This window comes from Diplotaxodon limnothrissa, linkage group LG3 (genome assembly GCF_057381915.1).
Source record: "Diplotaxodon limnothrissa isolate DT_005_m linkage group LG3, D_limnothrissa_male_GT1.1, whole genome shotgun sequence".
NCBI classification, from domain to species: domain Eukaryota; kingdom Metazoa; phylum Chordata; class Actinopteri; order Cichliformes; family Cichlidae; genus Diplotaxodon; species Diplotaxodon limnothrissa.
Window position 1 is genome coordinate 66628082 of NC_140598.1, and position 27123 is coordinate 66655204.

Below are 27123 nucleotides of genomic sequence, written 5' to 3' on the forward strand. Positions count from 1 at the left end.
AATTAAGTCTCTAAGGAAATTATTTATTGATGCAACAGATCTCTGGATCTCCCCTAAAGGCACTGCACATCCAGTTTGGATTTAACTAGAAGGGATATTAAATATTAATGAAACCACAATTCTTTGACAATAAATTCATGAACCCTAAGAAGTTTAGAAAGAGCTTGTTGAATTTGACCATGGTATTGTAACAGTTTGGGAATTTCTTTCTTTCCTCCTTGATGTTCTACGAAAATTCCAACAAAAAGTGGTATTATTGCAAAGTGGAAGCAACTATGAATGGGAGGCCATGTAGACTTACAGAGTTACTGAGTGTTGATGTAGTGCTACAAATTTTGGTATCCATACCAAACACACCTGAGCATCCAGCACAGGACACTGGGGAACCACCAATGCACCAGTGGGTGGGGGCTTGAGGCACTGGCAGGGAGTGCGGCCCAACACCTGGAGGATCCTGAAATGTTCTAAGGGGAGTCTAAGACTTGACCTGACACATAGACATACATGACACAGACGACCCTCTGCCAGACAACGGTTGGCGTTAGCGGGAACAGCCAGAGGCCCACGATGTCCGGAGGAACTCACTCGCCTGGTGGAGCGCTGCAGCGAGGGCCCCCTGGCCCGAGCTCTGGGTGTGCAGCGCCAGCAGCTAGAGCCACAGCAGCTGAGATTTTCTTTTTTTCTTTTTTTTGTAGTTAGGGGCTAGGCAGCATCTAGGGAGGCTGCCAAGACAGGCTCCCACATGCGATCACAATTGCCACACACACACTCTCACACAGTACCACACGTAGGTACATGTGCAATATGTAACAGAGTAGAGAGATAGGCTCAAAATGATAAAGAACTACTGTTGCTCTCTTATCAGGGAGTTTTTCTTTCGTTACAGGAAATGCTTTACATGTTTTAGGCGAGGTTGCTGTCAACCTTGCAAGTTCACAGTGCAGACTCTCCAGTCACTATTCTGTGACTTTAGCATATGAATAGGGAACATTTTAACAAACAGTCTGATTTAATCTTGGAAATAACTTTACATTACTTTTATTAATTATTAAAAAGAGAAAATGTTTGTATAGATGACATTTACCAGTCGTTAAATTACTAATTCGCTTGTTATCCTTAATTCTCTAATGTCCAAGTCAGTGATGAGCCCAATAATAAACATAAGTCTATCAGAATATGTATGTTAAAGTTTTCACCTACGACAAAGACAGCGAGGACTGTTATTATTATATTTATTTATTTTACAGCAGTCAGCTGTTCCTTGTCTTGCTTCTGTTACGCACACCAGAGAGTACACATTGAACAAAGAATAGACACTCAAAAAAAGGCCTTGAAACAGCCCCACAGGGACACTGTTTGTGGTAAATGTGACACATTGGTTCAGTATAGACTAATGATTTACTGCAGACGTATTATTCCGTGAGTAGATCCAGCATAAGCAGCAACATTAAGACGGTTGATTAGTGTCTAAAAATGATGACTAAAACTTTTAGTAATGAAGACTTGTATTTGTAAAGGAGTATTTTAGAATGGATTGAAATAATCCAAATAATCTTCCACCATTAGTTGCAGTGGGCGAGAAAGATACGAGACAGACATTTCAAGATTTTGCAAATATTTTCATGTTAACCACTTGCATTTATGACATAAAAGAAACCTATTTTGTGAAAAACTAGTGAGTTTTCTTTACATTAAAACATATTTGCTGTTAAAAATGATTATGACTGATATACTAAGCACTAGCAGGTTTACCAATGGTCCCACACACGCACACACACACGCACACACACACGCACACACACACACACACACGTACCGCTTACTTGAAGGTATCCATTAGAAAAGGGCTTTTAAAATCTCACAGTCGTAAGCACTTAAAACCATAGTGACTCTGTAGTTTGGATAAAGCACTTTAATAGCAGATGAATATTAGAAAGAAGACATGGCAATGCATGACAACAGTTAGTGTGTTACTTACATGAGCAACATTTGACACTCAGATTAAACTCAAAATTTGATATGTTTCTCTTCAAAAGCACTCTTCCCTGACACAACACTCAAGATTTCAAAAATAAAATCCCTTCCCCGGTATTGCAATTAAATAAATACCTAACACAAGCTAATGTAAGGAGCTGAGCTGGGCACTTCATTTGACCAGAAAAGAATCAATCACTCAAAACACATTTATGATAATGTTGTCATTCATTTCTTATATCAGGTCAGTTGACAAACCCCATTTCCCATCCTCATGCATGCCTTAAGAGTTATACACCATGGCAGACAGATAAATCTGATATATATCCAGTATATGTTTACATACATGTTACAGTATGTTAGTTGGCAAGTTGATCGATTTACGGTCCAGAAAGTCGAGCAAAGCTTGAATGTATAGCTTTATTACTGTACGCAACAATACTTTCAAACAACAAACATACAAAGAGTTAACTCTCTAGCTGAGAATATATAATACAGTTAGAGTATTGACTTTAAAATCAAACAAAACCTCTCTTGTTCAGCTTACGTCTGCTGCAGTTATGTGAAGCTTAGTCTGCAAGGATTTATTTTGTTCAAAAAAAAAAAAAAAGAAAAAAGATGATTCTCTCAGCTGCATCCTCCTGACTGGTTTAATGATCCTTTTCAGAAGTCAAAAATAGCTTATAAAAATAATTGTATTTATTTTGTTTTTTTCATGTGAGTGCACGTCACCCTAGCAATGCAGCATGTTTGACATGTTTGTACACCCTGAAACCTTCTGTATTCTACCCCTCCTTTTCTTCCTCTCGCTGACTGTGATTCAGAGTTGTGGCTGCTATCCAGCCCCTGGCTACTCTATCTGGGCTGATTTATGAGAGGCTTGCGTGAGATATGGAGCCACATTCAAATGTACCAGAGCACGCATATCAAAACTATGTAGCCAACTTCTCTGATTGAATAGAACAAGAAGGAAAACCAAAAACAAAAGATGATGAGGTGGTTTTTGACAGTTTTGAAGTAAAACATCACATATTTTTTGTTTTTTTTTATCCCTGTCTTTGACCTTGACATGCTTGAACAGTGAATGTCTACAGTCTCTTCACTGTCCTAATGTAATGGCAAGGGTGTAAAAATGAACTGTCTTGAATATGTAACAGTAACCTATTGCAAGGAGCAGACACAGCAAGAGAGAAAAGGCAGCGCAGCAAACAGGTGATATGTAGAAAGAGACAAGATGGCAAAACCTCACAAAGAGAAAACAAACTCTGTACAGAAACAGAAACAAGTCAATACTGAGATTAAAAGAAGGTGCACATAAAACATTCCAAACCACAGAAACCTGGAGGAAGGCCTGCATGAGAATTGGAAAAAGCTGTTGTTTTTTTATGGAGTATGAAAGCACTGGCATATGGGAGGGTCAGGGGTCGATGCAAAAACCACATAGGAGGCAAGGAGCATCAGCACAGGCCATGCAAACACAGCTCCTCAATCTCCATAAGGTTGTCAGTCAAACATTTGGACCACACTGCATACAAAAAGCTATAGATGCCCGCCGCAGCTTTGTGAAACTGTGCCCTCGCAGGGTTCCTCTGTGGCTTCACAGGCATGGCGTTTTAGAGGTGGAGAGTAGGAAGAAGGAGTATCACGGTGGTGCATATATAGATATTTCCGATGGGGCTTTTTTTTGTATTTTGTTTTCTTCCCGATACTTTTTGAGATTTTGTTTAGCATTGTTTTTCTGTCTAAAAAAGGCGTGCCTTCTTCTTCATGTCATTCTTCTTCCAGAGAGCCAGGCGGTCAAACTGCTCCAGGGTCATGCCGAACACTTGGTGAAAGTCCTCTGGAGATAGATGTCTCTGGATTAGGAAATTGTGGCAGAAAAAACATTGTTATTTAAGTGGACAACAGTAATACCAGCAGCTTCTTGTGAACCTTATAACCAAAGGAAACACTGGTGGTGGTTGGCGTTTTAATGATAAAGAAGCAAAGTGGGTGACAAGATGTTCAGACATATTGACCACAACTGTACTTTTATTTATTTTGTACCATAAAGATCTTTAAACTCAGCAAAATAGTTGTCATATATTTGTTTTTCATCAACAGTTTTCTTCCATTTGCACACTTTCTCTAAAATTATAAACTTTTTCTTTCAGAACGATACTGAAAAACTAGTTCATGCATATATTACTTCTAGCCTAGTGTATTCTAGGCTGTGTGGACATCACATTTTGGGTTATTTAGACCAAAATACTTAACCTTTCTCTACAGGGGCCTAATATCCACTTATGCGGACACTATACTGCTACTGTTCTATTGAAATTTTGAATGAATATCCTCATATGTGGCTCTGATTTTTCGTAGAAACAAAATTTAGGTAAAAAAAAAAAAAATCTGGTAATTCGTTGTTTTTACATTCAACAGGTCCCAATCAGCCCAAATATCAAAGAGAAATTAATAATGCATGCCATGGAAGAGTTCGGGTCTTAGAAGGTTAAAATCACATAAAAAGTCTTGAATAATGAGAATAATCATCTTATCTTAAAGACCTTATAGTATCAATCATTCATTCTCAGACTGCAGAATTGTGGTTCAAAGGATATCTAAAAGTAGAATGGGACGCAGAGTCTTCTGCTTTCAGGTCTCTCTTCAGTGAAACTAGCTTCCAGTTGGGATCCAGTAAACAGACACCCTCTCTACTTTTAAAATTAGGCTTCAAACTTTCCTTTTTGCTAAAGCATATAGTTAGGGCTGGATCAGGTGACCCTGAATCCTTCCTTAGTTATGCTGTAATAGGTGTAGGCTGTTGGGTGACTCCCATGATGACCTTTTTTCACTTCCTGCAAAAAATAGAGTAACCTGTGTTGCTTGAACACATGTATCATTCAGAATTAAGGGTGCCTTCACAGCAGTGCAAGCTATGCAATGTGCTGCCATTGAGCTGCTCAAACTGATTAATCAATAGAACAATAAATTAATTTCTAACTGAAGCAGTACTATCTGTGGATCTTGGCCAGCATAATTTTTATTAATCTGTATCAGCTTCATGTCTAAGCCTGGACGCATATATTAGATGGACATCCTGACATGTCTGTGTTGTGCACACACAGTAAACAGGCATAATATTGCCTTCTGTCTTGATGTTTAATACAGTATTTTGAATTTTATCCCTTATAAGTTCTTCCAACCAAAACTCCTATCCTAAAACCTCATGTTGCCAACACTCACTAAGTTCTCTCTAAAAAACAGACACAAAAAAAGCGTAACAAAAACTTGCATGGCATTGATTTAAACCCAGAAACAGAGCGTAGGTAGCTTTAATATAAAATGTTTCCTGCACTGTGCACTGCAGGTGTGTGTTTTTTGTGATCAAACGGTAAATGGCCTGTATTTGTATAGCGCTTTTCTAGTCCCTAAGGACCCCAAAACGCTTTACACAACCAGTCATCCACCCACTGGCAAGCTACATTGTAGCCACAGCCACCCTGGGGCGCACTGACAGAGGCGAGGCTGCCGGACACTGGCGCCAAGTGTCTTGCCCAAGGACACAATGACCGAGACTGTCCTAGCTGAGCTCGAACCGGCAATCTTCCGATTACAAGGCGAACTCCCAACTCTTGAACCACGATCGCCAACTATCAAGAGCTAGGTAAAGCTATTTCTGTGAAACAGCCAATCCCCTGGTTTATATCAGCAAACAGAGGGTTTGGTTTTCACCCCGAGGTAAAAATGTTCAGGTGCCTTAAATTTTTCACCTGCCAAATTGACAGGATAATGACACTGGTGGTATGAAAAAGGAGGATACTCTTCCCCATTTCATATCACAGTGTGTAACTGTAAAACCAATGACTCATGCCATTCAGTATGTTACACAACATGTTTTCTGTTAGCTGTCAGTAGCAAAACACCTGGTGTGACATCACTGAATGGTATTCTGCTAAAGAGGTTGAATCCAAAGACTTTCAGCTTTAATTCAACAACTTTAACACAAGTTTTTCTTCAACTGTTTCAAAATTACAGCCATTTTATACACATTCCCCCATTTCCAGAGGCTCAAGAGTAGCTGGACAACTGCAAGTAGTTTAATGGCCAAGTGAGGCCTATTTCCTTGTAATTGTATAACAAGATCGTATAATCTGGAGATTATGATGAGAATTGTATTTTGTAGCTTTTTGCTGAAATGTCAGTATGAGGTCCAAAGAAATGATTATGATGAAAGAGATGGAAGTTATCTTTTGGTGAAAAAACCAAATTCCACCTCTCAGAGAGGCTGCAAAAACTTTGGTTTTTAGAAAACATGAAGAAAAGAGAGAAACAGCTCATGATCTGAAACATACCACGTGATCTGTCAAACACAGTGGAGGTTATGGCATAGCCATGTATAGCTGCCAATGGAACCAGGAAATAGTATGTATTGATGACATGACTGCTGATAGAAGTAGCCAGATTATTCTGAGGTGTATAGGACTACACTCTCTGCCCAAGGATACTCTGGCATTTATACTGGAGCAGCATGAGATCAAACCAGACACCTTCCAATTACTGGCTGACCTACCTCCTGGGCTATAGCCACTCCAACATGGACCTAACTGTGCGGGTTTACACTTTAACGGGCATCCTTACACACACTAGCTAAATAACAGAGTCATCAGTGTTTATCCAGATAATACATGAGCAAATATATCTGGAGGCCTATTTGGGGTTGGCTTTGGCTTAGGAGGTGAAGTGAGTCGTCTGCTATTTGGAAGGTCAGTGGCTCGATCCCCCAGCTCCTCCAGTCTGCATTCTTCAGTTATGAGTGCTTAGGCATAAAAAAAAAAATTACTTGCATGAATGTGTGGGTGAATTAGCTTTGAGTGCCCAAATGGAAAAGTGCTACTATCCATTTATTTACTATTTCAAAGACTTGGAACTCTTTTTTCTTGCATTTCTATAATTTTTATATAGCCTGGACTTCAGTTTGTGCTCCTAAATTTACATTTTTCCGTGGCACAAGAACTACATGCGGTGTGTACTTACATCTTTTACTTTTCATTAAGACTACAAGCAAAGTTAAATTAAATCAAAATAAATTTAAAGCAATTAAAAACCTGTCAGTTTGAGGTGTTGCATGGGTCAGGTAGCTTAATTGACCTAATCACAACAGGCTTATTGATGTGAGTTTGAGCCTTTAATTATGTGCAATATTTTTGTTAAATATATTTAACCTCCTAGGACCTGGCGTCCACATATGTGGACATCACATTTTGGGTTATTTAGACTAAAATACTCAATTTTGCTCTACACGGGCCTGATATCTACTTACGAGGACATTGTAGTGCTACTGTTTAATGAACATTTTAGATGAATATCCTCATATGTGGCTCTTATTTTTCTTAAAAACAAAAATAAGGTAAAAAAAAAAATCTGGTAATTCTTTGTTTTTACATTCATCGGGCCCCAATCAGCCCAAATATCACAGAGAAATTAATAATGCATGTCGTGGAAGAGTTCGGGTCTTAGGAGGTTAAAGAAAGAACATTAATATTCTTTACAATGATTCTCTGTATTTTCAGAAATAAATAAATGGAAAATACTTTAAATATTTGGCTACAATAATAGTAAAAGGTACTTAATATAGCAACCCAAGCTTCAAGAGAGACTAGCCGAAAAGACACATTTTACAGGCAGTGTATGGTTTAAACGTGCATAAGAATAGTTTTCTTTGTTTTTTTTCCGTTTTTCACTTTTATATGTTTCCATCATATAAAAATTGACTTTTTAGCTGCTGATTAGTATGGCTAAACCTAAAACAGTTTGGGGCCAAGGATCAAGATCAGTGGTGGGTAAAACGCAGGTCAAACAGTTTCTCTTCTGCATACACTTTTGACAATAGGACTCCAGTCTGGTATTTCCAACCACAGAGGGAATCTCTTGAGTATCCTCAGTAACCTCAATATGGTCAGACTCCACTTGGGACAATATTTCTGTTAACTGAAAGCCTCACAGTGAACTCTCATAGTGGGGTTACTGAAGACTGAAATGTTTCAGAGGATGTTTTTTAGACAAAACCTCTCTTCCGAGGACTGCAAAACATGAGCTCTGAACCCCAACACAAACCACAATTGGATTTTTTTTAAATGGGTTATTTTAGAGACAAAAACAGTTCATTTTTTTCAGCTGCTCAAACTTAATGAAAGTTTTGAATCTTTAAATGGGTTGTGTAATAATAACAGCAGCAGGAAATTGGTTATTCTGGGACATTAAGTCCAATTTCACTTTATTTCTTTATTATAGTTATAGGACATATATGTGTGTTAAACTTGCTGTGACCTGGCACCAAATTAAATTAAACTACTGCGATGTTGCAGATCTGTCTCCTCTGGTTTCTGATTTTTCACCAGATTTTAAAACCTATCAGCAGCCACAAAATCAAGGTCGGACTGTGCATGTCATTCGTCTTTTTCTCAGCCATACTGGCTCTGGCTTTGGCAGAGTGTTAATGACAGGCATGGCATGTTTGTTTCAAAGATTCATTTGTTTAATTCATCAGTCTTTATGTGTCTCTGTAGTAGTGTTCTGCTTCCTAGTTACCAAAAATAAAAAAAATATAGGTTGATGTTTAAAAAAAAAAATCAAGAAAGAGGCATATATCCATATATTCCACTATTTCACAGATTTCTGTCTGCAGACATAGACTGTATATAAAACAAGACCTTAACCTGTTTCTAAAAGTCATCGCTGGTGATGTGCCCAGCCCTAACCGTATGTTTTAGAGAAAAGCAAAAAATTACTATTTTAGAAAAAGTATAACTAGTTTTTCTTCTGTGTCAATTACAACGATTACTTACTTTGTCTTGGAGAACAGTTTTACTCTCTGAGGTCTATATCATCACTGATAAAGACTCTAATCTTCATCCCTATCATTCTAATGGACACAAATCAAAATCTACACATATTTTTTTTTCCAAAAGAGTAGTTTTTGGTTGTCTAAAAGAGGGTTAGTGTGAGTGTTTGAAGCTAGGATTTAGGTAATTATTGATCATGACTCGGACTCCAAAGAAGTAAATAAATACAATTATGTATCCTGATAGCAAATACACACACTTCATTTACCGTAAGTTACATTTTACTTCACTTCACTTCTAAGCGCCTTTTGTATTTTAGCATACAATGTGTATACTAAGAGAAATCCCAAAATAGTTTATTTATTGTTTATTCACCACTTAAGTGATTGAAGATGGCACCTCTATAAGCTTTTGCTGATACTTTTATCCCATTGGCTGAGCTGCCTAGCTCCTACCCAAACCACAAATTCTTGACTTGACAAAATTCTGTAAGCCAAAATTTCATATTTTCTCAGGTTTGTTAACGACCTACGGATAGAAGGAGGGAAACAACAGAGGGGAAAGTAAGATTAGAGCTCACCTCCAGTCTGGTGCGGTCTACATCTCTGGGAAGCTTCACTTTCACTCTATGCGTCACTGCCAGCATTTCATAAGGGTAGACCTGGCAACACAAAGTAAGCATTGTGGGAGATTTATTAGGGAATACAATTATAATCCAATGTCCTAACAGTGCTGCCAAGAATATGAAAGTATATTTGCAAAGTGGGAGCAAACTCTTACCTTGTACTCTGAGGAGGGAAAAGACAGAGACAGAAGAAATTACTCTGGTGGAACAGTTATCTTTTATTTGAATTCAGAGCTATTATAAAAGCTAGCATAAGTGAGCTTAAAAATAAATTACACTTGCAAACCCAAATCTCTTCAAAAATATTGGGTTTCAAAGGCGTCAAAAAGCATTAGAAATGGTCGCTCTGCTCACACACACAGACTGTTATGAGGTTGGAATACTTTCAACTCAATCTTTGCCTCAGATACAGCCAAGACCGTACACGCACGCACTGGTAAACACACAGCGCTAATTTTTCGAGCTGGAAAAATGACATCATCCTTCCTCGCTCTTACTTCTTGTAACTGATCTGGAGCCAAAGCAACAGGGCTCTGCATGCTTGATCGCAACATATATGTAATGTTATCGGGCATTGTAAAAATAACCTTGATCTGACTCATAGAAAGATGATATGGTCCATTTAGTGTCATTTTATAGCTTGGCTAATATTTTTTAGAAGGAAACATTCAGTTTTTGGGGATGGAGCCTGTGAGATTTTGCAACAGTGAATTAGCAACGTGAAAACTGCATTTAAAACAATCAGATAACGCGCATTTAGTGGGGTTAGGTTAATTGGTTAACTTGTGAATAGTGATTGTCTGGCTGTCTGTATTAGCCCTGCAACAGACCCTGTTCAGGGTGTGACCTGCCTCTTGCCCTATGGAGGATGGGATAGGCTCCCAACAACCCCCACGTCCACTGTATCCACCTACATGCTGTTCTCATGTAAGAGAACAACTACAATACCGAAATTCTATTTTAGGTGAATCATCTAGTAATCAGATGACACTTCCTTAACACCTTTATTTAAAAAGTTTTTAAATTCCCAAAGCCAGGCTGTATTCAAAAGCAGATTTACAAGTTAATGAATGCACTCTTTACAGGAAAGAAGATTTTGAATTTATTTCTAAATTAGTCCTCAAAGTTAAAATAGCAAGTTTCAGCTTCACTCAGATGTTATTAACTGTCAAAAACAGGGAAAATAAATTTTCATAAATTTGCCAGGATGACTCGCTGGTTGTTTTTCTCAAGCAAAACTCAGATAATTTATGTGGTTCCCCAAACTTAGAGGATAGAAAGCATATTAAACGTGTTAATGAACAGACTGAGAATACCAACAGAGACCAAGAGACACCTTGGTATTTTCCATGCTGATGCTAAGCTAGCCCTAGACTGTAAAGAGGATGTTGAGCTGTAGCCTGGTCAGAATGAGTAAGGTGAGAAAGGTGAGAGAACTGTCATACTACTAACCCCTTCCAGTATGGTAGTCTTGGTTGGTATATGATCGTGCATGGTTAAAAAAGACACTATAGACTGCACTGGGTGTAATGTGCTATGCTGTATATGAGTGTTTTGCTGATAAAACCTTTAAAAACTTGATGAGAACTGAAGATACATGTCCGCTCTCACCTCTCATGCCTCCCCAGCTCTGGGAGTCTGGGTCCACTTCATCCTCCATCATCTCAGCAGCCTGCGGGCACACACACATTAAACAAACACAGAGTTAGACCATAATTCAGATATTCTGTGTCATTCCGCCAAGAACACTGCTGCTCTTTATCAAAGCAAGGGTTCATCTGAAAGCCTTTTAGTAAAAGCTGTTGCCCTTGATTTGCTCACATTCTTTCAGAGTTAGCAACGGGAAGTGGATGTGACACGTCTGATAGGGAGTTTGGATTACATTGCTCAGAGAGACTGAAAGCCAACTGATGAGACAAGGAGGGACCGATATTGTAAAGTCTCTGCTGTTTGTCCAGTAATCCATTTTCTAGTGTTAAAACTAGTGAAAAACAAATACTATTCTTTAAAATAAGAAAAATAATTTTTGAAAATAAATCGGTATTCATGGAGCTGAACTGGCAGGGATATTGATATACGATATACACATAAGTGGTAACTGGTGTGAAATGTGAGTGTGAATGGTTGTCTATCTCACTGTAGTAGCCCTGCAACACACAAGCTAAGGGCAGACCACACCATCTAACATCTGACACAAGTAACTAGTTAATTAGCTATCTTGCCTGCCAGGAAGCTAATGGTTCCATGTTAAATTTGTCTCCATGCAACAACATGAAATGCAATATATGCCCTACCATCATGCTTGCAAAGTGGAAAAATATGGTATGGTAGCTAGAAAACTAATATACAGTGTACAGAGAATTTCTTGGTGTCTGTAACTAAACCAAGAGTCAGCCTAAACATCTGAGAAATCAAGCCAAGACAGTATTTCTTGAAGTATCTGGCAGTTCCTAAAATGACCAATTGAGACTCGCTCCAAAGCACAAAGTCTTAAAACTATCATTTAGGAATTATGGTCCAAGGAAAGAGACAAGCAGCCCAAGCATTTACTCAGCCTCTAAAGGTTCCCATCCTGATCTCATTGGGATGTGCCGTAAGACGCCTAATCTATCACTATTAGCTCCCTTGGTACCAGACATCAAAGGTCAACCTCTCCAGGTCTCAAGTTCATTCCTCAACAAGTCAGATCTATTTAGCTACATAAGTAGTGTCCACATAATATTTGGCATGTAGCTTAGTTAAAGATCAGTCTTTTGTCTCATAAAAAACTCTACAGAGGAATATAAAAGCTATATTCCCATAATGCAACGTGCAGATGCCAAGATGCTTCTATCTTGCCAGGATATTGAAACTCCTTGGATGCTTAGCTTACTATGGTCTGTCAAAGATGATTAGAGTATGACAGGTAACTATTAAATATTCAGTATTGGAATTCCTATCCTCTCTCCTGAATGCTTTGATATCATGAAATCTTTCCTACTTATGTGTCACCTCTTCTATGTGCATTATGTTCCCGAGAGAGGTTTGTGTACAGTGAGCATTGTATCCCAGCTGTTCTCTACCAACAAGACGATATCATCATCAGAACAAACTTCATTGCCATTCTGTGATCCTGGGGTCACTAGTCTGTGTTAATGGTGTTATTACTATGATTGGCTGTTTATGCAACTGCAGGTAGTTCAGGTTTACCATCCCCAAGAGCCTCAACTACCTTTATTTCTGAGCTATCCGATCGTTCAGTCTGACGTCACTAGCCGTGTCTGGGCCTAAACTCTGCTGCAGGTCCATATATCAAATGATCACTGTGGCATTACTGAGAGTTAAAACACTGTCTAAAGTCTTTCATCTTTAATAAAATGATCAGCGTTCTGCTCTACCAGGTGTAACAACTGAGTTTAACATCCAGGCATCCATGAAAACGGAATTTATGACATTTAATGGAGTTAGAAGTTAGCAGGAAGTTAGCTCGCTAGCTTCCATCTAAATACAATATCGCATGTCCTGACTGCGGGGTTTTGGAAACAAATTAAAACGTACAGCTTTCTTATCACTTCCAACATAAATGAAGACAGAAAACTAAACAGCAGTGACATTTGTAGGGTTACTGAAGTTTGGCTAGCTGGTATATAATGATGTGCTACGTGACCGCTAGCGACACAGCTATGTTAGCATAATATGAACAAGCTAACTTTTTTTCCACTCGATAAAAGTTAACGTGAGTGTTCTCGGTGGTCAGGAACAAATGTAATCGCATGGCAGGATGCTGTAAAAAGACCAAACCTCAGCCAGGAGAACAACTGAGATAATCCATCCACAATACGAGGTTAGTCATTCATATACTGCTGCATGGGCTGGGCTGTAGTTACATCCTAAGGTTTTAAAAACTGAGCTTAAATAAATGATTAGTGGTAATAAAAGCCGAGGGAGGTCAACGGTGATCACTGACTGTTTTTAGGAGCTTTTTGAGATTAAATAGAAGAAAATACAAAACATTAAACATGTTAACAACACAAAAGCCATATTAAACGCAGACTACTTTAGACCCGGAAGTAGGATTCGTCACATCATCACTTAATAATCGGATTCTTTGTCCCTTGTGTCCCTCTACACTCCTTGGGGATTGTCCATACTGACTCTCACAGCTCCCCCTTTTCTGCAGAATTTTTGTTACTGTTAGACTGCTTCAACATCACTCAGCATGTTAAAGACACCACGCTCGGACCAGAGGTAACTTCGTCAGACTTGCACTGTTGTTAACCCTGCCAGCTGCAATCATCATGCATTTTTTTCTCTGTTCTTATAACTCTGTGCAGGCAGTGTGTCAAGCGTACCATCTCATCCAAGTCTCTTTATACATCTGGCCTCACTGTGCACCACTAAACTCTCCAATCAGCCGATGATAGTAAGTCTCATTCACTTGATTGTACTTGTAGCACACTAGATCCACCATGTTAACAATAATTTCAGCATGTGAAAAATAGTTCAATATAGTTTGCCATGACTCTATTGTGGCTCTTGAGCTTTCATTTCCTCTTCTGTTCTGTTTTGTCTGCCTGTCCTCTATCCATCAACAAACACCGAGGGAGAGCAGCTATATTGCATCAGTGGCTCATAGACTACCCCCAAAGTCCTAAATAAACCAGAGCACTGCCTGTGTGGACTGAATGGTACTGACTGGCCCTGTGAAATTTGATACCAAAGCTGTGGGGAAAGGGAGGTTGATTTTTAAGGTAGAGCAAAACATTTAAATGGTTTATATGCTACTCTGAGGTTTCCTGAGTTGATTAGTAGTGAGTGGGAGGCTATACAAGGCTGGAAAGTGTTGGTTTGATAGAGCCATGGTGTTATCACATAGAAATGGAGACCCTGAATGGGAAACAGCACCAGCTAGTGGTCTAAATGGCAAAAGCTGTCAGATCCAGACATCTATTTGTTCTATATTTGCTCAATTAAACTATAGTAGAAACAGGATGGCAACTTCATTGCAAGTAGGAGCCATTGTTGGTACTGATTTGAATGCATTTTTTCAAATCTGGTCACTGATCACAAGTAGTTGTGGTGACTGCAATGTGAAGTGTTTGCCAGGTTGCCTGGTAGAAGGCAAGTTGTCTCTAAACAACTATGCTCCGACTTGAACCGACTGCAGTCAGTATCAGAACCATTGACAAGGTTTTGAAAATTACTGCTTTAATTTAAAAACACAAACAGAATTCCAACACGTTATAGTTAATCTGAGTCATTCTGTGCCAGTAAGCGCAGCTTGTCTGTTTTACCTCTCTTTGCCAGAGGGGACTTGAGTCAGCTGGTATTCCTACATACAAGCAAAGTCTGTCATTTCACAGTTACTGTCACTATTTGTGAAGGAAATTCTGTTTCAGATCTGTGAAAATTTCACTGATCACTGAGCGTAAGTAATTAATGTGAATTTGTGTGCATGAAATTTGCAACAGACGGTAAAATATTTGTGATTTTTGCTGATTTATCCCAGTCACCATGTTGAGGCACAAAAATAGCTTTGAAGACAGCAATGACTGCGAGTGGTCACAAACCTGGTCTCCATTTTCGAAGTAACCACTTGAAAGGCAACAAAACTGCAAGTGTATTGCACATTGCCACAGTAATTCTGGTCATGCTCCAGTCTCCAATCACTGTTTTCCCTAGTGCGACTGTAGCGTTAATGAAGCACCAAACTATGGTGAGGACATCTCATCTGTAAATGTGAATTGGTTTGGTGCTAGGCATCAACCGTTAACTGTTCAGTGTTCGGAGTTTCCAGTGCTAAGTCTCAGTAACACAGGTCCTGTTAAAAAATTAAACCTGACTTTCTTAGACACTTTTAAAATAAGATCTTTGGCTGATCTACCAAAGATCTGAGATTGTGCATCTTGATGGCCATTCTATATCAGAATCTGTCTGCTCACCTTGTAGATGCCGTTTCTTCCATAGCCAGGTAAAGATGCAGACTTATTGTAAGGGAAATCTAAAAAAAAAGCAAAGACAATTATTTTCATTTATGTCAGCTCTAGTTCAGCATCTAGCTTGTTAATAGATACTCACTAGGTTGGGAAGTGTCAGTGGGCAGACTGCAGGTTGATTTGCGGGGGTCGATGTCGATCTGACCATCAATCTCACTCTTCAAAATCATCCAACTGGTCCTCTACAAGGAGAAAGTAAGAGACAGAGAGAAAAGGACAGAAAGATGGAAAGAGGTGATGGATGATGGCATAGTATGAGTTAGTAAATTAGTGAATGGATGTACAACATTTGTAAAGTTTAAGAAAATGACTTGAAGAGAGACAGATATGGAAAGACGGATAAAGACAGAAACTGTACACACAGACCCACCTTGCTATCCTCACCATCCTGCCAAGATGTTCTAGAAGCTGTAAAACAGTCAGATGTTACATGACGTGACAGTTGTGCTGGATTATCTCTCTCTCGGCTCCCTTGTGCTGCACTATTAACACCAATAGTAATCCCTGGACCCCTTTGCATGACATCATCGGCCACAGAGAGCATCCACAGGGAGCTCCACAAGCACAATGTTACAAAAATGGAGAAAATTCATACTTTAACTAAAGGATTACACTGTACACCGTGGGACATTGGCTTGTTGACCATCTACAAGTCTAGTCACCATAAAACTCTGTATGTATATCCCTTGTCTCATGAGGATAGATAGAAATGGCTAGATCTGACCCCCCAAAAGCATTTCTTTTACATTTATAACCAGTTTGCTAAATGACAGATGACCATGAACTCTCCTGTGAATCATTACTGTGCCAGAAGAGAATCGTAATGTTGCTTTGACAATCTATCTTACTCAAGAACCAAACTTCAGCTTTCAAATTTATGTGTCAATGGCCGAGGGCAACAATTTCCTCTAAAGAATCAACTCTTTGTATTTGGTGAATTAAATTTTCCAGTCCTGTAGTTAATACTGAAATAAATAAACCGTCATCTGGAAGCAAAACACAAAGTGCAACATTATTTTATTACTTTTACTTATAAGTAATAGTATTGTTATATACTTATCCTTAATCTCTCTGTTAACGATTTCACAATTCTGAAAAAAGCAACGCCGAATAGCAAAACTTTCAACATGACCTCTGTCAGAAAGGGCTTGGGACCAATTGGCAACCTCCTGGCAATCACAGATTGCTTGGGAAAAATATCTATTGGAGAATAGTTAGTGGAGGCTGCTGTTAGAGACTCAAAAACAGGTGCAACACAAACCAGAATCAAAAGAACTTCGCAGTAAAAGTTAAAACTGTGACGCACAACTTTTACTCTAAAGGCAAACATTCTCTTTTTATTATTTGCGTCACACTTATTATCTCTGCGCTAGTGTTTTCATAAAATTTCATCTTGGTTGGCAGGGCCATAAAAGATGGTATCTAAGCCAGTGTGACTGAGGTCATAGTGAGGAACAGGCTAGTAGCTGTTTTATTAGAATGCATTGCAACACAAGACAATTTCAGGAGTATAGGCACTTGATAGCCCAATGCAGTGTTAATTAATGTACATCTTCAGGTTGTGGGGCCAAGAGAAACTAAATCTTAAAATGTGTTGGTCACAGCCTTGTTGTAAACTTATCATATTAGCATGTGGAGCTATTTGTGATGTTTCTGACATACTGACATTATGATGTTATGTGAATTCATATGCAAGAGTGTGTAAAACATTAAAACTTTAGAGATGAGCCCTAAAAAAACTGGATCCAATTCCCACAAAGTAGGTGTAGCCCACTGAAAATGAACTTAAGCTAAAACACATCACAAGTTTAAAGGCAGTTAGGAGATCAGTAAAGTTGTTTTTCTTTTTTTGGCAAACAGTACACTTTGTCAGTGATCTAATGTCTGCTTGAATGCTTCCAATCTAGCTGTCAAAAGCCAGCTCAGTTGATTTACATGTCACTGTTACTTGTTGATAGTGATGATGATATCCTTGTGTGGTAGTGGTGACATTAGCTCCTTGGAGTCCCGTGTTCATGCATTTTGGGTGACCCTGTGAAGTTAGACTAGATTTCTTAAAGTATGCAACATAGTCTAGGGTTACTAGAAGTGTAGACCAAAAATATAATTTAGGTACACAACACAATGATTAGGGTAGAGACACACAGAGACACGTCACCATACTAACCGAACAGACTAACACAACATGATTCATGTGCCTGACCATTCACAGTGTACACACAGTTACAGCATCACCAATGAAACCAACCAATGAGCTGGTGGAATGAGTGCACACATGCAGGAACAGGATGAGCAAAAAACACCCATGGGCCCAAATCCCAAACAGCTCCACTCCCACATAGTTTGGATTAGGAAGATGAATAATCAATGTTTCACTGTGTGAGATATTGAAATTAGGGGTATTTCTAAAATTGGTAAAAAAAAAAAAATTATAACATTGTGAAACAATGTTACCTACAGACCCCAAACGAGAGATAACCTGACATATACTGAACAATGTTGATTTAGCAAATGTGTATATATGTTTGATCGGGACTCCCCGATATTTAACCAGAGATGGGCAGTAACGTGTAACCCAATTACTTTTTTCAAGTAACGAGTAAAGTAAGGGATTACTACTACTGTTACTTTCCCCTAAGCATGCTGCATTACTGCGTCACTACTACTGTTTGTGAGAGTGTCTCATGACAATGATGCACGAACATGCAACGTCCGTGGTAACAGACGTGCGCAGATCAACAATGGAGTGCGTGGAAGTACTGATATTACTTTGAGTTTGATTTCGTGAAAAGTGACAAAAACATTAGTGTACACTCTGCGTGGGAAGAAAACCTCTTTCTACAGCGAAAAATTAAACTTCAAATCTGAGCGAGGACCAAGCACGCTGCCACGGGAATGTGAAATTCAGAGAGAAATCCCCGGATCCCCCCACTGACATGACTCCTGCTAAACAGCCACCGCTGGGGTGGCTGTAGCTCAGGTGGCAGAGCAGGTCAGCCACTAATCAGAAGGTCGGTGGTTCGATCCCAGGCTGCATCCTGGCTGCATGCCAAATATCCTTGGGCAAGATACTAACCCCATGTTTGCCTACTGGTGGTGGTCAGAGGGCCCGGTGGCGCCTGTGTCCGGCAGCCTCGCCTCTGTCAGTGCGCCCCAGGGCAGCTGTGGCTACAATGTAGCTTGCCATCGCCAGTGTGTGAATGTATGGGTGGATGACTGAATGTAGTATAAAGCGCTTTGGGGTCCTATGGACTAGAAAAGCGCTATACAAATGCAGGCCATTTACCATTTAAACAGATGAAAATTGATTTAGGAGCGACAGGACTCTTTGATTGATTTATTTTTTTGCTGTGTTTTACTTGCATCTATTTGAAAGAGTGAGTATAAACATAAAAAATTATTTTATTTTATATGTTGTAATATGCAGAAAATAGGTTTAAATGTTAAACTAATTTCTTCCAGTCAAAGACTGTTGATTATATTTTTTTCTTAATGCAATGTGCATAAAGTTAAAAGATTAAAACTAATAAAACAATTTTTAAAAATACATTTTTTTATTTGACTCCGTTATATATGATGGATTATGTAGAGAAAGTAGAATTGGGCTGAAAGGTCTTTTGCTTTATTACCTATTCAGAGTGTTTTTTTTTTTTAAAGTAACTAAGTAAGTAAATAAGTAGTAAAGTAACTAATCACTTTTTTCAAGTAACTTGACCAACACTGTATTTAACATACTCTATCCTTTAGGTGCCAGTACCATCATTAAATGGGATAGTTCCCAAAAGCCTGCGGTAAATGATTTCGTTAACAGTGAACACAAGTCATAGAAGTTTTTAAGCAATTTTAGGCAAACATGTTAGCATATTCTGAAACGCTGGCTAACATAGAGAGGTACATTAAATACTTGTTTCTCCTTAAAGGAACAAAAAGTAACAGAATAATGGAGAAAGGCATTCAAACTATATAGAAACTAAACAGTAAATATCCAGAATAATAAATTATCCTAAATCATACATTTCATTTTTTGTTTGACATTTCAGCAGGAATTTTATCTGTTGTGTTGCAATGAAATGCAAACTGCATTGTTCGTGACCAGAGATGGGCAGTAACGCGTTACTGTAATCTGATTACTTTTTTCAAGTAACGAGTAAAGTAAGGGATTACTATTGCAAAAACAGTAATTAGATTACCGTTACTTTCCCGTAGGAACGCTGCGTTACTGCGTTACTAAAAACATGATTTTTTGCGAGAATGTCTCACGACAGTGACGTAAGCGAGTGCGCTGTTAGTGACAACAGCTGTGTGCAGATCAACAATGGATCACATATCGATTGTGGGAGAGAGTATGAGGGTGCAGCGTTTAAAGCGTGGAAGTACTGACCTTACCTTAAGTTTGATTCCATAAAAAGTGACAAAAACATTAGCGTCCATCGTGCGTGGGAAGAAAACTTCTTTTTACAGTGAAAAAAACCCCTAAACTTCCAAGCAAGCACTGAGTGCGCAATGACGTAATGGGAAACTCACAGAGAAACTCGCGGATTCTTCCACTGACCGCTGCGGCACACCTGCACCAGGGTAAACCTCCGCCTACCCAACTCCTGCTTTACAGGTGAACATAGAGCAACAGGACCGCTGAGTCTTTGACTTTATTTATTTTCTGCTGTGTTTTACTTGCATCTATTTGAAAGACTGAGTGTAAACACAAAAAATATTTTATTTTATGTGCTGGAATGTGCAGAAAATAGGTTTAAATGTTAAACTAATTTATTCAAGTCAGAGAATGTTGCATATAATTAAATTTTTGCTTGATGCATAAAGTTAAAAGATTAAAACTAATAAAACAAGTTTTAAAAAAGGAGACTTTTAAATTTGATTACATTTTGTATGATGGGTTATGTAGAAAAAGTAGAATTGGGCTGAAAGATCTATCGCTTTATCACCTCTTCAGGTTGTAAATCGTGTTTTTAAAAAGTAACTAAGTAACTAAGTAATTAATTACTTTTGAAAATAAGTAATCAGTAAAGTAACGGGATTACTTTTTTGGGGAAGTAATCAGTAATTAGTTACTGATTACTTTTTTCAAGTAACTTGACCAACACTGTTCATGACACACTGCTTGGATTACAGGAATTCTCTGGGATCCACGGCAATATTCTGCATCTGTAAGCCTTTAAACTAAGAGACGTGTCATCCACACCTTTACACTGCAGAATATCCGATTGGGTTTTAGTAAAAGCAAGGCCATCTGCTCTCAGAGAAGGGTCATACTGTAGGTAGCATCATGTAACTCACACCTAAAATGTTTGATCAGAAACTTTGAGGGTTTTTTAAAATTATTATTATATTTTGTTGTTAAATTGCCATAGCATTGCCCACCATCCAATTGTTCAACAATCATGGATTCTGGGTGAAGTACACCAGTTCTATGCATGTAGATCCATAGAGCCTTCTAGACAAGCGCAGTTCTTAGAACATAAAGGAGGAGAACTGGAATGAATGACATGACTGACGGGCAGCATGCAACACATCGTGCAGAAACCAGACCAGATAAAGAAGCGTTAAGGACGAAGTGGACTGTACCATGCGGTTTGTAGATGGGGGGTTTTCTATAGATATTATCTTTGACCATAGTCTCTGAAGATGGGAACAGAGCAGAAGAAAGAAAATGGAAGAAGCCAACATGGGCAGGGTAGAGAAAGAAAGAGAAAATGGAGAAAAAGAAGCATGAGTTAGCAGTTATTGCGGGATGAGATATATTTAAGAAGCAAACGGGGGAACAGGAAAGCTGATTCAACACAAGTCATTTGTCATTTTCATTTTGGCACCTCAAATAAATCAGCAATTTTAAATTCATGCAACATATTCAAAACACATAAATTTATTGGGAATGGCGGGTCATTTGATGCAGAACAATTGAATGATACTAAAAGATTAAAATCAGCAGCCACACATAATCCTCTGGCATCAAAAAGTCCACTTGTATTAGCAGATTTGAGAAAATGTCAAATAAAATCATTAAAAAATGGCATCTAAATTAATAACATAAACATTAAACATAAGCCCAAAGTTGAAGGTTTGTTCAAGAATTGTTGCAAACACTGCAGTGCTCGATAAAGGACCTCTGCAGAATGATGAGGACTGTGTGTTATCCCCTAAAGCTGATCTAATCCATCTTAGTGTCAGTGAACCTGTCTAGGCCTCTGATGGAGATGCTTAGTAACGACTGTCACACATTAAGACACGGCAGAAACAGGACTCACAATAAAACAACAGATGCTGGTCATTTCTCTGGATTGTTTCAGTGCCTGTCAGCATTTGAAACAATATCCATATAAAAGCAATGACTGTGAAAGCCATGAAGTGGATAACTTGCTTCCAGCATGAGGGTTTTTTCCCCCTTCTCCATGACTGACAGTATAATTGACAATGGGAATTATTTTTCCATTTCCCTCTTTGAGAAACAGCGAAGACAACACAGTTAAAATGTTACTGCTTTTCTAAATGTTGGGCTCTTGTGTCACTGCTGTTTGATTATTTCTGTGCAGTTATTCTGAAATTAGTAAACAGTAAGAACACTGTGAATTAAAGTCCAAGAGCCTAACAGAACATAAAGAAGTAATGTGCTAAAATAGTCTGCATGAAAAAACCATAATAATCCTGTGAAAATTATAATTAGTGTCTCTCTTATGAGTAAGAAGAATCTTGCCAATGTTACCAATTGCCTGGTCCTCAAAGCCTTCCGTCCAGGTAAAGACAAACTTTCCTCTGCTGTGATGGCATAGTTATTTACTGGTGGCATTCATCAAGCTGATTCGGGCCATTTAGAAGAACCCACTGGCTTAATAGAGACACTGACACTTGTTCAAATAATAATTGAGCTCTATGTCTTTGATCTTCTTAATAGTGTCAAAAGCTTTTCTGTGCAAATTACTGGAAAGAAATTGCATCAATTAATTTCATTTTATATAACTAAATAAATAAATAAATGAATAAGACAAACTAGACACCCAAAGTGTGTGAATTCCACTGGCTGAGATTTTAACTTTGCTGCAGTTAATCTAACCTGCACCTAAGTTCACAACAGATTATTACAGCAAGTTTAGTTTAGTTTAGTTTGATCAGGATTCTATAATGGCTACAGTTAATGATGGCCTATTGTTTAAAGCGGTATGATGTGAAAATTGTAGGCTGAGCTGTGAGCTAAGCAGTCCTGTATGGCCTACCTGGTATGTGGAAATGCCGGGGAGCAGCCACGTATGTAGAAGTAGATGAGGGAGATTTGCCATCGGAATAGGTGGATAAGCTGGGGGTACTCCGACCGCTTTCACTACCTCCAAACGTGGAGGGCATTGAGTATGGAAGGCAAAGGGGAAAGGTTTTGGGAAAGGAAGGGGAAAAAAAGGGAAGGGGGGGGGGGCAGAAAACAGTATTATGGTAAGGTTACTTATACAGCTCAGACATGCAGCTATTACTATAATACCTTATCCAGTGACTTGATAACCCAGCCATTTACAGTGTCTGTATTCATTATATCCTGAATAATCAAATTTTTGTGGGATGTTATTTGGGTCTTCTACCTGCTAAGTGATGAGATTTATAAATAATTCTTGCTAGCACTTTAATGTTAAATAATCTTACACTATGTTGTTCATCAGCCCAAATGAGATATTTTTAGATATTTACTGGGATTCCCAGGCACAGGAAGACATGTCTGTCGCCTAGTGTACTTTCCTTTCAAAGTATCATTAAGAAGCTAAATGCAAAGTAGAGTTTCAGATGCTCATTTATCTTAGGCCACTTACATCTCAGCCTGTAGGATTCAGATTGGCATTTTCTATTACTCTTTTTTCAGTCTTACTGCCAGCTTTACGCTACATGTCAAATTTACCTCGCATAAAGACATTAATACAAAACTTTATTAATTCAAGAGTTTTCTTTAAAGTATGTCAACGTATGAGGCCAGTTTAAAAGTACCAATTGTGGGATGTCCACAGAGTTCTTTACATGTCTGCCATGTCAGAGGGCTCGCACATTAAGATAGAAAAGGCCTCTTGCAACTCTGCACAGGACAGCAGGAACTTGTTTTTAGTTTGTTTATTCTGATGCCGTAGAAGTCATTATTGAAAACCAATCAAGCGATTTACTTGGAACATATAAAGCCGTCAGAGTTGTCAACCCTATGCTACTCTGTGGTTTCAGAAAGTCCTCCGAAATGTTTGGAAACAGCTGTTGAAAAGCTTCTACCACACATCTACTACAAATCTTTGTTTGAATTATAAGTGACCTTATTATTGTAGGGTCTTTACCTTATAATATAAATGTAAAAAAGACAATAAAAGTCAGTATCATAGCCTGAAGGGCGGATGACCTCTCATCACGTAACATTTTCCATGTGCTAAGTGTAACAATGTGACATGCATTTTGCTGACTGCATGCATATGGGTGCTGCGTAACCAGGGCACACCCACTGTTACAACACAAGCAGGCTGGGTGATGGAGTCACTGACAACAGTGAAGCCAAAAGTAATAAACACTCTACATCCAGAGCTTTGAGGAAGAACTGAGACTGTGTCTCTCCCCTTAGACACAGAGGAATTATCGTCAGGGATCTGGATGCAAGTGGATGAGATCACTGTCACGCAAGTCTAAGTGGATCCCCTTCACACACTTAAACACACACATACACACAATAGTACTGTTAGTGCGGGTCTAAATGTAGGGCAGAACATCCATACAAACATCTGGAGCTAAGACACGAGGCTAAGAGAGTTTGGGAGGAGATGCATTACAGTTTATCTGAACAGATTACACAATGGCAAAGTCATTCATTAATCAAAAACCAATAACACAAAACAAGATATAAAAGATGGCTTGGGATCATTAACAAGGAATCTGGGGATTAAAACGAAAACATGCATTTTTCATCCTTACAAGGTTCTTTCCTAAATATCCTTCATCAGTGTCACTTCATTTCAAAACACTTTTTGCCCCATAGGGGCCAATCTACAGAGCAAAAACTTCTGGATAACTTGAGTGCAGCTGACAGCAAGTCTTAATACTACAATAAAACATCATTAAAACACAAGTCTGTTGCATAAAGACAAACAGCAGTTCTAAGGCAACACTACGCTGCATGCCACTGCAACTGAAAACCAGATCCCAAATTACAGATCAGTCTGCTTGGTCTGTTTCATTTCTGTGTTACTCCTCTCTTTCATCTTCCCCATAAAAGAGTTCCCATCTCAGCCTCTTCACCCCACTGTGAAAAAAAAAACCACAGCCCAAGTGCTCGTGATTTTCTGTGCAAAATGTGTCTCCACCTCTTAAATCACTCTACAAGTAATCTTCAAATTGCATTAAAAATTAAAACTACTAAGCAAATATTTGAGCTTAATAGTCCTTGTGCAGCCTTTTGAAGGAGTGGGCATTTGTGACCTTGCATGCCCTTCAGCCATCAGTAAACTAGGCTCTCTCTGATAGTGCTAAATGCTGAAATGACTGGAAAGGTCAAACTCATAATGCCATTTTACAAGAGTTTTCTCAAGCTTAAATTTATATAGTTCTAAAAAATTATTAGCAGCTTATCTAATTACCCATTAATTTACCCATTAAACCAATATGGATGTGCTCATAAAACTACGTTTAAAACAGCAGCCAAATGCAGCCCAAGGCACAAGCAGACAACACTGCTAACATGAGTTTTAATGTTCATATTATTGGGTGGAGCAGGTACAGTACATACACGTGTATGATTGCCTGAAAGTGTCAGGGTGGGAATATCTCTAGACTCCACATTCACTGTGCACTAGTTTGTGTTTATGGTTTTATTGCTGAATCAACTGATTACTGGTGGTATTAAGCCAAGTGTTTTTTTAAAACCGTGTCATGGAACATTTTATTGGGTCCTGTTGCGGAAAAATTGACAACATCTGCAGATGCAATGATATGAAAAAGAAAGTTTTCACAGGGCCTGATGCAGTCCTGTGAAAAACTGAACACACACATGAGCACATGAGCACTTTATCACTATCTCGCATTATTAAGAAAAATGTTCTTCTGCTTCTCTTCACCACTGCTTCTGCTCATTGATGTTTGTGGGCATTTGTTCATGCACAGCTCTCTTAAGATATCTAACAGTTTGAGGTCTGGACTTTCACTGGGCCACTGCAACACCTTGGTTCTTTTCTTTTTCAGCCAATCTGTTGGGATCATTTTCCTGTTGCATGCTGTCCATTATGGCCAGCATCTCCACGTTGATCTCATCTGTCCAAACGATATTGTTCCGGAAGTCTTGTGGTTTGTTCACATGCAACTTTGCAAACCCAAGCCATGCTGGCCTGTTCTTTTTAGAACATCCTTCCAAACAAGCCATACTTGTTTAGTGTTTTCTTATTGTACTATTATGAACTTCAACATGTAACATGTTAAGCAAGACCTATAGAGTCTGTGATGTAGCTCCTGGTGTGTGCGCTCCTTCCACTCCCAGATTGTGGTATTGTGTTAACATATACCTGAATACTACTGAACAATAAACTGCCAGAGCTTTGAGTTTTGGACACACTTGCCAATGACCAACTATTCAAGTGTACGGCATTTGATTAGCAAGCACCAAGCTGCTACTTATCCTCTTAATCCTCTCTGACACAATGTAGATCTCTGACGTACACAATAGACTTTTCCAATGATTCTGTGTTAGGAATTTACCCTTTGTCAATCATCAAGTAAGAAAACCTACATTGTCTTCAAGATTTATATCAAATTCACGGTGATAAAGACTGTATTATGACAATGACAATCATTCAAGAAAAATAGCAGACTAGATCTAAGATCAAAGCTAGGCAGAACAGACAAGTGCAAAGATGAAATCGCCCTTAACCATTCTCTAAAAGTTAATACCAGATGTATCAGGGTCACAAACAGGTCTACAAGGAGTTAAACCATGCACAACAATAACCACATTCACAGACACAAGTGAACAGGGCAAGCAGAATGAGAAAAAAGGAGCAGTCCTAAAAATATGCCTTGATGCATCCCATGAAACCTGTTAACACCACAATACCAGAACACAACATCACAAAACCTGCTATCCATTCCACTACAGGGAGAGGAAACACAGAGAACAGAACTGCTATTGTCTTTACCGTTAGGAGGAGGTAAACTGAGATGCAGGGATGTCCTAGGTTTAGGGTCAGGTAGGGGGTCCTGTTTGAACCCTGAGAGGTGAGGGAGATCAGGGGATGAAGGAAAGCGAGCTTGTTGAATAAGCCCCCGGGCAGGGGTTACATTATGCGAGGGAAATGTGAAAGGTACTGGTTTGTGATGTTGATTTCAGGGATGTGTGACACTGAAAACCGCATCAGTGGTTTCATGGCTTTAGTTCAAGAATCAGTGAGAATACAGAATGAAAATAAAGTTTCATGAGTGACCCAAAGTTTACAGCAGTTCACACCAGTATAGTCTATTCCCATTATGGCTCATAAGTCTATGGTAAATCCAGGTCCTCAAAGACACACAGTGAGAGTTTACAGCACACGGTTAAACTGTTGGTAAACCCATGCGAAGTTGGGTCATTGGTCACAGCACTCCATTCTGTAAGACCTTAGATCTTAGTCGAATACAGAGAGGACTGGTTTGCTGCTGAATCACCAGGTTTCTATGCTTCTTTTCGGGCATCTTGGAAACCAGCTTTTGGGACACGTTAAAGCCTCTTTTAAATATTTAAATA

General features: G+C 38.8%; 1 protein-coding gene across 13 annotated transcripts in view; it reads right to left on the bottom strand.

Moving 5' to 3' along the window:
* Positions 1–1877: 1877 nt before the first annotated feature.
* Positions 1878–27123, bottom strand: part of ablim2 (actin binding LIM protein family, member 2) — a 96486-nt gene continuing 71240 nt past the window's right edge. For 10 of the 13 annotated variants that reach the window (XR_014905447.1, XR_014905448.1, XR_014905446.1 and 7 more), the window contains 8 exons: positions 26540–26611; positions 22622–22729; positions 20979–21032; positions 15769–15806; positions 15481–15580; positions 15345–15403; positions 9579–11095; positions 9404–9459 (listed from right to left, as the gene is read on the bottom strand). Coding sequence is in view for 1 of the 13 variants with exons in the window: in XM_085349752.1 (XP_085205878.1) it covers positions 3717–3830; positions 9379–9459; positions 9579–9586; positions 11035–11095; positions 15345–15403; positions 15481–15580; positions 15769–15806; positions 20979–21032; positions 22622–22729; positions 26540–26611 (695 nt within the window). In the remaining 12 variants the exon portion in view is untranslated. Of the gene's footprint in view, positions 3831–9378; positions 9460–9578; positions 11096–15344; positions 15404–15480; positions 15581–15768; positions 15807–20978; positions 21033–22621; positions 22730–26539; positions 26612–27123 lie in introns of those variants that run through there. The other 3 variants (XM_085349752.1, XR_014905454.1, XR_014905452.1) reach the window with 3 other exon arrangements.